General features: G+C 39.5%; 1 protein-coding gene across 1 annotated transcript in view; it reads right to left on the reverse strand.

Annotated features, from left to right (window-relative positions):
• The window catches only part of LOC140228960 (sphingosine-1-phosphate lyase 1-like), a 32,538-nt gene extending 20,944 nt beyond the window's left edge, over nucleotides 1-11,594 (reverse strand). The window contains exons 1-3 of the mRNA XM_072309222.1: nucleotides 11,559-11,594; nucleotides 4,358-4,505; nucleotides 999-1,066 (exon numbers count right to left, since the gene is read on the reverse strand). Coding sequence (XP_072165323.1) covers nucleotides 999-1,066; nucleotides 4,358-4,505; nucleotides 11,559-11,594 — 252 coding nt within the window. The remainder of the gene's footprint in view (nucleotides 1-998; nucleotides 1,067-4,357; nucleotides 4,506-11,558) is intronic.
• Between the last annotated feature and the right edge of the window lie 541 nt (nucleotides 11,595-12,135).

Here is a 12,135-nt window from a genome sequence, read left to right on the forward strand (position 1 = left end):
GAAATTAAACAACTTTGCTAACCTTCAAGCTGCACAGCAAATTATTGAAAGTAATCCATATCTCTTAGAAATTACTCCATGAGAGTCTCTAGCCCTATAGTCGTCTTAATGCAAACATTTGTATTATTCAAATCTTCTGCACTTATCACTACTTTGCCCATGTAGTCATTATACCGACAAATCCTGCAATATTGCAGATAAATCTTCATTCATAAATAGTACATGCAGTAATTGTATCATTAGGTTAACTGAGGTTGCACTATATATGCCATTTATAATTATTCCTTTTGAAGTGTAATATTTTGTGAACTGGGACTTGCATGACACTTTTGCAAGTGGTTAAATTTACAATCAAGATGCATAGTGATAGAATGAGAACAACATCTATCCCTTTTCATGAAAAACAATGAAGATTTCTAAGATTGGAAAATGTCATACAAAGCATTTGCATTACTGTAGGTACTATCCTCATGAGTTGATTTTCACAAATTTGTATAAGCTGACATGCAAAATTTGCAAAAATAAAAACAGGAGTCTTGTGGGGTATTGGCTTTCAATCCCAGCAGAATCTTCATCACAGGCAAAATGACAAACATACAGAGGACATGGAACACAGAAAACAAATGGGGAAGGTTAGGTGTCAAACAGGGAGCAAAATGGGTATAAAGGGGGGGGGGGGATTAAAGGAAAGGGTAGTGCAAACAAAAGGGAGGGGTAAGGCCAGTGATGGAATCATAAAGAGGGCAACCTGTGAAGGATAAGGATGAATAGGTAGGCAACATCAAACAAGATCAGGAACAACAAAGAGGTGAAGGATAGGGAAGGGGTGAAACAACAACAACATGAACAGGGGGGGGGGGCCTTCAAGCAGAAAGCTGTACCAATGGCCTGAAAAATAAAAACATTGTGAAATATGCCATCTATACAGTACACTTTTGATGTCAGCGTCCACATCATGTTCAGGAAAATATGATTGTTGCTGTGTCATCTGGTATTACCTTTTTGCCGATGTATGGGGCGCTTCGAAGCATCCTGAAGAATTTCCTCTTTCCTCTTTCGAGCAAGGCTAAAAGAATACCAGTAATAAACATACGTTAAGAGAATGCTTTCACAAATACTGATATGTAGTCTTTCATCTGTCACGCTAAATTCACACAAAATTTGAACATTCCAAGAGGTGTATAAGATGTTACACACAATAGATAGACAGTCATAATTTGTACCAGTGGCGTAACTACGGGGGGGCATGGGGGGGCACGTGCCCCCCCAATCCGCTGGTAAAAAAAAAAAAGAAGAAAAAAAGAAGAAAAAAAGAAAAAAAAATACCAAAATAGTAATTCAAGGGTTGGTAAACTACTTTTGAAATCGACATGGAAGGATGATCAAGAAAAAAGATATTTTTCTAAGATTTCTTTTAACCATCGATATAAAGAGGTATTATAGTGAAACATAGTTCAAAAAGCCCGGAGACGACAAAAGATTGTGATTCAGTGTGATTCCTGGTTGGCATTTTGAATACAATTACAGGATGTGCGCAGTGTGCTCAGAACATCGGAATGGCAAAAAGAGTCGCTGCAATGTTGCGCAATGTGATGTTTGATAGGTTGTACACATTTGCTATCAAAGCTTGATCATTGATTTTGCAGTGTTGCTTTACATACTAGTCTATCAAATGCCTTGCATTGCCAATAATAAGACTTGGCCTTGGCTATTTCCTAACTTTTCCATCTATATGAAACACACACACTCACAAACACAAACAAATCAGGGGATGCTCTATATATAAAGTGCAGATTTTGGACATCCTTCTCCCGCTTGGTCACTTCGACGCCCCCTCGCTGGTCATACCTCCCCCAATCATGAACATAAACCGACACCCTTGACTACCAGTGGCGGATCCAGGGGGCGCAAAAGCACCGGGCGCCCCCTCCCTCCAAAGCGAAAAAAATATATATGTAGCTACAAACGACAGTTTTTGGACTGTAAAATGTCAAAATTTTCAAGCTCGCTCGCTTCGCTCGCTCGCATTTAATCGTTATGCAATTCTCCTGATGTTGCTGTCAGTAATTGCCAGCAGTTGTGCCCGGTGCGCCCAGGCCCTCTCCTTAATTTCCAAAGCAAAAAAATATAGCTAAAAACGGCAGTTTTGGGACTGTAAAATGTCAAAATTTTCAAGCTCGCTCGCTTCGCTCGCTCGCATTTAATCGCTATGCAATTCTCCTGATGTTACTGTCAGTAATTGCCAGCAGTTGTGCCCGGTGCGCCCAGGCCCTCTCCTTAATTTCCAAAGCGAAAAATATAGCTAAAAACGGCAGTTTTGGGACTGTAAAATGTCAACATTTTCAAGCTCGCTCGCTCGCATTTAATCGCTATGCAATTCTCCTGATGTTGCTGTCAGTAATTGCCAGCAGTTGCGCCCGGTGCGCCCCCTCCCCTTAATTTCCAAAGCGAAAAATATAGCTAAAAACGGCAGTTTTGGGACTGTAAAATGTCAAAATTTTCAAGCTCGCTCGCTCGCATTTCGTATTTTAATCGCTATGCAATTCTCCTGATGTTGCTGTCAGTAATTGCCAGCAGTTGCGCCCGGTGCGCCCCCTCCCCTTAATTTCCAAAGCGAAAAAATATAGCTAAAAACGGCAGTTTTGGGACTATAAAATGTCAAAATTTTCAAGCTCGCTCGCTTCGCTCGCTCGCATTTAATCGTTATGCAATTCTCCTGATGTTGCTGTCAGTAATTGCCAGCAGTTGCGCCCGGTGCGCCCCCTCTCCTTAATTTCCAAAGCGAAAAAATATAGCTACAAACGGCAGTTTTGGGACTGTCAAAAAAAATGTCAAAATTTTCAAGCTCGCTCGCTTCGCTCGCTCGCGTTTAATCGCTATGCAATTCTCCTGATGTTGCTGTCAGTAATTGCCAGCAGTTGCGCCCGGTGCGCCCCCTCCCCTTAATTTCCAAAGCGAAAAAATATAGCTAAAAACGGCAGTTTTGGGACTATAAGATGTCAAAATTTTCAAGCTCGCTCGCTTCGCTCGCTCGCATTTAAACGTTATGCAATTCTCCTGATGTTGCTGTCAGTAATTGCCAGCAGTTGCGCCCGGTGCGCCCCCTCTCCTTAATTTCCAAAGCGAAAAAAATATAGCTACAAATGGCAGTTTGGGGACTGTAAAATGTCAAAATTTTCAAGCTCGCTCGCTTCGCTCGCTCGCATTTAATCGCTATGCAGTTCTCCTGATGTTGCTGTCAGTAATTGCCAGCAGTTGCGCCCGGTGCGCCCCCTCTCCTTAATTTCCAAAGCGAAAAAATATAGCTACAAATGGCAGTTTTGGGACTGTAAAATGTCAAAATTTTCAAGCTCGCTCGCTCCGCTCGCTCGCATTTAATGGCTATGCAGTTCTCCTGATGTTGCTGTCAGTAATTGCCAGCAGTTGCGCCCGGTGCGCCCCCTCCCCTTAATTTCCAAAGCGAAAAAATATACCTAAAAACGGCAGTTTTGGGAACATAAAATGTAAAATTTTCAAGCTCGCTCGCTTCGCTCGCTCGCATTTAACCGTTATATGCCATATATAGCTACAAACGGCAGTTTGGGGACTGTTAAGTGTCAAAATTTTCAAGCTCGCTCGCATTTAATCGTTATGCCATTCTCGTGATGTTACTGCCAGCAACTGCCAGCAGTTGCGCCCGGTGCAACCCCCTTAATTTCCAAAGCAAATATATATATATATATATATATATATATATATATATATATATATTTGTATATATATACATACATATATTATTATATATAGCTACAAACGGCAGTTTGGGGACTGTAAAATGTCAAAACTTTCAAGTTCGCTCGCTCCGCTCGCTCGCATTTAATTGTTACGTTATGCAATTCTGATGTTGCTGCCATGAGGTGCCCCCCCAATGTCTTGACCCGCGGTACGCCACTGATTTGTACTATGACTTCCCTTGATGTGAGGTTGCATTGAGAGAGAGAGAGAGGGAGATCATATCTCCTTGTTGGTCAGCATGATATATTGTAATGGACTGAGGTCATCGAGTAGATAGATCAAACATTCAGCATCAATGATGGCTGGACTACCATGCACATCATCATGACTGAGATCATCACTTTGTCACTGAATGTGTATTAACTTGTAGACTAAACACCCTACCCCCAACATATAAATGTACTATACACTGAGATGCTTGTTGTTGAAGATACATACAGTGATAATGTTCAAATATAACACTTACGAGTAAAATTTAGGGGTAGTAAGTTTGGGGTGGGGAGGTTAAAAAAAAATCTTCAAAATAGATCCTATTAAATGTTGTGGTAAAATAGGAATATGCAGTGGAAATCAGTCTACTCACTCAAATGTGAGTCCCATATCCATCTGTGAAGAGAGAGAAGGGCAGTGACAGTAATGGCAGTTATCAGAACCAGCTGGACAGGTGGCCATTCCGAGAGGACATCGTCAACATGATCAAGGGTTTCGGCGACTACCAGAGCTGCAGATAACTACTGGAGAACACACATAACTTGTGAAACTTTTTCATTTATGCCTGATAGTCACAATAAACTACATGTATTCTCATTACAATTGGTGAAATATGACTCAATAAGCACCAAAGTAATATTATGGCAGGCAGGACTGGATATCAAGTACAAACTGCATCTGATTCTAACACCAGCTAGTCTATCGACACACAGTCCTATCTAAACTTGTTGGGTCCACAAGAACTGCCTTAAACAGACTCATGTCCCAAGATCTGCTTGTAAGATAAAGAAGCTTAACAGTCATTAACACTTGTAGACCTGTAGACCTGGTACTGTATTCACTAGGGACTGCCTCATTAGAGTTTGACAGTTCACCTTTCCCACTGTTCACAAGTTTTCTTGATTTCCACGACATCATCTTTGAACATACATGTATGTGCTACCTAGTGCCCTTAGTTTCCAGCGAGAGAGTTACAAACATACAATGTAACTGGGCAAAGTGTGGGGTGATTGCTGTCATCCTACACTGGTCATACCAATTTAGATTTTTTTTCTTTTTTTTTTAATTAAGTGTAGGAAATGAGAATATCTTGATGCTAAAAATATCTTTATCCGTACAAAAAGTACACTCTTTCCCTTTTATTTCTTGTCATAATTCTATCAATTTCGATTTGATCATACTCTACTTGTAATTGTTCTTTGTTTCCCTATGTTTAACTATTTTCCACCTACAGTATCATTGGCATATCCTTTGTTTTTCTGACATTATTATTGATACCCTCTTAATTCTTGCTATTGTGCCATTTGAAATTTCTCTAATCTTTCCTAATGTTGGTCTTTTTTATATGTTTGTATATCATGTCAGTTATTATAAATTTCCTTCCTTTTTATACCTTTTTCCCTTTACAATAGTCTCTCTTGATTGGGTTATCTACTTTTCGTGCATGCAGACATGAAGCTTCTGGCCACACTTGTATGAAAACAGACCATTTAGCATTATGATTCGTCGATGATTCAATGTCTGAATTCCCTTTCTTTTCCCTATCTATTTTCTTTATGATGTGTGTGAGTTTTTTCATACCCTTTTCTAGCTTTGAGTGCTCAGATTGAGCAGTAAAGGGCATTTATACCTTTTAATCATAATTACCATTATCATTCTTATTCTTATTACATGTATCATTGTTGCTGTTATCATTATTATTATTATCATTATCATTATTATTATTATCATTAATTATTATTATTATTATTATTATTATTATTATTATTATTATTATTATTATTATTATTATCAATAATTATCATTATCATCATCATCATCATCTAGAAATCACCATCTGACATCATCATCATTACTAATGCTTGTGTGTTGGACAGGTTTTAATACAACAACCACCAAATGAACAGTAATGCCACCTGGGCCAATTAGACGCAAGAGTATAAACTGGGGGGGGGGGGGGTCAAGTTACAAACAAGCAATACAAATAAGAGTCCTACTTCTTGAAACGAATTGTCATTGCATCAAAAAGAAGGCAATGGACAATGAATTATGAATGGACAACATGCATACAACATGCATGCAGCGATAATGGGGGGGGGGGGGTCTAAGATACTAGAATTCTTCGATTATTCTTCTGTGCTCATCAATCTGTGTCATGCATGCTTGCGGAAGTAGCGCATATCAACATAATCAACGTGATCTATACACTAAACAAAAAGTAAGTTCCCCCTAAAACAAACCTCTGTAATTTATGAATCAGGAACCTTTGAGGAAATCTGAATACATGATTAATTTATGTAGCTGTATTTGGACTCGGCTACCTCTCATGTGAAATTCAGTGAATATCACTTGGTCACGCTTGAGTGAGCATGACTTAAAGTCAAAATGGTCACTTTTTGAAGTTCACAAGCCCAATTTTGACATTTGACATTTCAGTCATCGAGAATGTTTCAATAAGCACGTGAGGCTGGAAACCCTTTTTGTACCCTACATAATGAAAAATTGGCAGTTTGGCCATAATCCCCATGGTAAGTTCATGTGAAGAGGAGGAATTTATGTTTTTGAAAGCTAACAATGGCTTATGCATGCAATGTGGTTTATTTTACGGTTGAATGACCACATTAAGAAACAATGATTTATCTTACTGAAATCATCCAGCAGGTGTTGCTTTAATATTCTGCATTTAAAATCAACTGAAAAACATTTCATTATTGCGTTTTAGGACCGATATAAATGTCTCAGTGATCCTTGGCATTCCTTCAAAATTTTACACATCTTAGGGTACCTGGGGCCGGAACCCCCCCCCCCCCCCCCCTTATAATCCATGGCTACCTTTGATTAAATATTGAAGTATTCCTGGGAAATTGGTCTGCCTTTAGTTTGATGACATTCCCTTGATGGGGCAGAGATGAGAAATTGTGCAAATTAAATCTCCGGGCCTTTGTCCTCGCTACTGAATACTGATTTTGGCATTTTAAAGTTCTTGATGTCTTTGTGATGTCATGAAGTCATGCATTAACTCAAGGGAAAATAAATGCAATTGGTCATTGACATGGTACCAAATTTCACTTTTTTTAAACATCAATATCCTCCCGTTCTGCAAATATGCACTGAGAGTCTGGAGACAGATATTGATTGTGGTGAGGTAGTGGCCTTTGTTGTTCATGTGGTGTTGATGATTGTGATGGTAATGATAGTTGCTTAAAATGTTGGTTGACTATTATGCGATCGTTATGGCAATAACACAGATTGGGTAGCATCTTCACTCACTTTTTTAGGCTCTATCCGCTAACACCGCCGAATACGTACGTCTTCATAAACAAAACAAATGTAAATCTTATGGGAATTTCAGCCACGAAAAATGGTTTTGACCCGCACACTTTGCTCATCTTATGTGCTCACTGAAGCATATGTCACCATGTAATTTTTTTATTGAAATGTTATTTTTTCACTGAAATCAGAGTAATTTCCCAACATTGCAACTAAAACATAAAAAACAATGAATACTTTTTTTAATTAGGATTCTAGGGTAAAACGGGTTTTCCAGCCCCACATGCTCATTGAACCGTGACTGAAATGTCGGGTGATTACTGTATGCACAGTGGTATTAAACACAATACAAAAAGCATTAAACACTTGATTTCAGTGCGCAAAATTATCGCAATTCTTACTGCACAATTTAAATTGTTATTTTTCTTTGTTTTTAATGTGCTCATTCAACCGTGAAATTACGTGAATTGTGTGTAAAAACTGTTCAACATACGAATTCAATCTCAATTGACAGAAATTACGAGAAACATGTCAAATCGGCCATTTTGGTATTTTTCGCCCCCGTGTTCACTCAACCGTGAAATTTTGTGCACAAGTCACATGGTGCGATAAGAATTAGCACATAAATTATACGTTGCATGCCTTTTTATCCTGGAAAGTTGAAATTTGTTCCGATATCACCAAATCAAAGTTGCAAAATTGGGCTTGGGAACTTCAAAAAGTGACCATTTTGACTTTAAGTCATGCTCACTCAAGCGTGACCAAGTGATATCCACTGAATTTCACATGATAGGTAGCCGAGAACATAATCGTGATATAGTCCCCACCTCTCCGTTGGGGACTATTACAATCCCACCTAGTGTACCTACCTAGTTGAGAGTGTAGCACATATTGCGTAGTGTGTACAGCTGTACCAGTCTTGCGGATTTTGACGCAACTGACGTCATGATTGGTCAATAGCCGTGAGACAACACACACTAAAGTGACACACACACTCTTCATACAGTACTGCGTATCTCCGTGTATCTCCCTCTATTATATGGTCGTGATATAGTCCCCACTCTATGGGAAACTGCGTGCGAATTACACGTGGTGGGGACAATTTCACGACCATAGAGTAGCCACTCCCCCTCTGTTATGCTCGTGATATAGTCCCCACACAACGACGAACTGTGCGTGTTTTGAATGGAGGTGGGGATTATTCCAACAGTATATATACTCGTGATATGGTCCCCCCTCCACGGCGAACCGGCTGCGTTATGTATGTCAGTGGGGACAATTTCCACGATGCCTAATGCGGATCGCTACTCAAATCTCTCTCCTTCCTTTTGCCGCCAAAACATGGCTATACCGACATTAGCAACAATAATGTTTTAGTTCATGCATAAATCTCGCGTGGATTAGTGACGACAACGTACAATTCCGATATCTCTAGAGAGATTTTGAGAGAACGGGATCGGAAACCTGTGCCCGTTTCTAAACACTTTACGTTTCAAACTTGATTTGAAAAATATTTCTCCTTCCTTTTGCCGCCAAAACATGCCTATACTGACATTAGCAACAATAATATTTTAGTTAATGCATAAATCTCGCGTGGATTAGTGACAACGTGCAATTCCAAAATCTCTAGAGAGATTTGGAGAGAACGAGATCGGAAACCTGTGCCCGTTTCTAGACACTACGTTTTAAACTTCATTTGAAAAATCAAACACAAATTCCCCAAATTGCAAGTACCATTGCGATTTATATTCATTGCGTTGCTGCGAAGATATGCGTGTGAATTCGTATGATTCTGTCGAGATAATTTTTCAGTGCCGACTGAGTTGAAATAATATGTGTGATTTTCCTTCCTTAAGTCGCCATATTTGTTTTGCTTATAAATTTCTATTGCCATACTCGGAAAATGAATTGTTCTCGCGCTCCGATTCGCAACATTTAACCGCGCTGTACGGTGCAGGCCCGTCTGAAATAAAAAAAAAACAAAAGTCAAGTTTGTTAATCTGAAAACGACAACTTTCGGATTACTAGTTCGTAAAAACAAACATCTTTCCATTGTCGGACTAATAACTTTGGACTGAGATTTAAACCTTCGGCATAGCGAACTGTAACAATAATTTGCTACCTTTTCTTTATTGACATTTCAGGAAGCAGCATGCGTTTCGGTAGTTTGAAATGTGTAAATGGTGCGATTTCTTTCCCGTGCTAGTGCAGATTAAGTTCGGTCACGGCGAAAGTTCCTGTAGCCATTACGAAATTAAAAAAAAAAATAATGCAAGTCTTTTCAACAATGTATAACGCACTTCCGCATAGACTTTTATTAGTTTTGTAAAAAAAACTGCAAGTCCGAGATTCTGCAACGCTTTTGCGTTTTAAATACAGCGTTGCGTGTGGTTTGATGGACTTGCATAATATGGACAGTTGCGTTTGAACGCAATTGAGTTTAACTGAGTTTCCTACACATAGTTTCGTATATGAATCCAAACGCAAGCCTTGACGTTCCGTGTGATTTGATGGACTTGCATTTGATTTTCAGAATGGATCTTGATTTTTAATTTTGCGTACGAAATAAAAAAAAACAATTAATACAAGTTTTTTCAACAATAACGCACTTCCGTTGATGTTTAGAGATGCGTTTAAACGCAGTTTCTATAGTTTCGTACAAAATCGCAAGTCTTCTCTGGCGGCTGTGCTCTTCCGTTGAAATACTAGTACACCGTTTCGTGTGATTTGATGGACTTGCATTTATTTTGATTAAAAAAAACAATGCAAGTCTTTTCAACAATAACGCACTTCCGTATATATAGATGTTCAGAGATGGTTTTAAATGCAGTTTTTATAGTAGTAATTAGTAAATAAAACAAAAACAATGCAAGTCTTTTCAACAATAACGGACTTCCGTATATGTTCAGGGATGGTTTTAAACGCAGTTTCTATAGTCTTGTATGAAAACCGTACATCTCTGCAACGCTCTTCCGTTTGAATACAGCGATTTTTTTTTAATTTCTAGAGTTGTCTTTAAAGGCAAATGAGTTGTGATTTCATACACCTGCTCTCTAAAAAAAAATCGAGTGAAAATTTTCACTCTAAAAAGAGTGAATACAAAAAAGAGTGAATTTCGAGTGAAATTGGAGTGAATTTTGAGTGAAAAGGGAAAATACGGCAAATGCATTTAACTGACATAATACTACAGCAATAGCAATGACATTGCATGATCATCATCATCATTATCATCATCATAAATCAATATAAATACAACGACGCTCGCACCCAACTTGCGCTTGCATGCCTCGGACGGGCCAACCGAATTCTTAATTGTTATAGGGTAATTGAAACATTTTCTTTCCTTTTGTTCTGCTAAAAATATATTATAGGCTACTTGTTTTCATCACATTGTTCAGTGTAGAATTCTGGCGGTAATTGAGTCAGGGGTTGTTTTTTTTTTCTCCCTCTCTCTCTCTCTCTCCCTCTCTCTCCCTCTCTCATTCTTCCACTCAAAGAGGAATCCGGTACAATGCTCTAAACGTGTAAAGAAGAAGAAAAAATTGAAGTCACAATATTATGTAAACAAAAATCGGTAGAACATAGAAAAGGAAAATGACAAGAAAAATGATTGACGAGAGGCAATTCGAACTTCGAGAAAGTCACACAGAAACAACAACAACAACAACAACAACAACAACAAAGCAATCATTTGTCATTCGAAACACGCACAGTTTATCGTTGTGTGGGGACTATATCACGAGCATAACAGAGGGAGGAGCTACTCTATGGTCGTGAAATCGTCCCCATCACCGTGTAATTCGCACGCAGTTTCCCATAGAGTGGGGACTATATCACGACCATAATACTGAAGTAGACGGAGATACACGGAGATAAAACAGAGTGTGAAGACCAAGCGTCTTTTGGTGAAGACAGAACTCCCGTGCGCGTTGAGGTGACCAATCAAGACGAGAGCAGACAAGCGCAAACAGTTGTGTGCAATTCGCTGTTGGGATTCTATAAGTCCCCACCGGTGACGTTATACCCGAGGTGGGGACTATATCACGATTATGCCGCTACATAATCATGTATTCAGATTTCCTCAAAGGTTCCTGATTCATAAATTACAGAGGTTTGTTTTAGGGGGAACTTACTTTTTGTTTAGTGTTTAGATAGCGGTAGCATGGCACAACAAACAATCTGCACTTTAGCATATAGGGCCTAACAAGTTAGGCCTACCGGTAAAACTTATACTATAGAGAAAAGTCAAATGTCCATCTGTATCATTATGCCACATTTTGGCCATTTGCGGCAATCATACTTACTCCATTGTCCACAAGTGTGTGAAGAAAGTCTTCCATTTTCGCCTCAACGGAAACTTTACAACATGTAGGCCGTAATGTAGGGGCTGGACAGCGGCCGTGGCTGGTGATCGCCGGTCGGGAAAGATCGGGCGACTATTGTGCTTGTGGTCTCGAACTGACGAATGGCGATTGCCTTCTCTGACGGAAAGGCAAATCATCGGTTCAACATAACAGGGGGCGATTATACGTTTAAGTACAGCCACGTCCGGGTGTTTCTGCAGCATGCAGTGCTCCTACTTCATCTAAATATTGGACTCTGACACCTCACGAACGTCAATCCAATACCTCCTTGGTAGGCAGATGAGGATGAACTTCAACTCTGTAAACTACTCAACTTACGCAATTTCTCACTGCATACGCTGCACAGTGAGTGTTAGATCAGAGTGATAATGCAGTAGCCTGCGAGTTGGTGCGAGCTGCGAGCTGTCCATGGCCATGGGGCGCCGATCGACGCATGACATACTTCGTTACGAAATCAGTCATTTCGTCGACGAAATGACCATTTTGCCGTCATCGTCACCTCGTCTTTTTTCCATAT

Source organism: Diadema setosum, chromosome 5 (assembly GCF_964275005.1).
Source record: "Diadema setosum chromosome 5, eeDiaSeto1, whole genome shotgun sequence".
Taxonomy (NCBI): domain Eukaryota; kingdom Metazoa; phylum Echinodermata; class Echinoidea; order Diadematoida; family Diadematidae; genus Diadema; species Diadema setosum.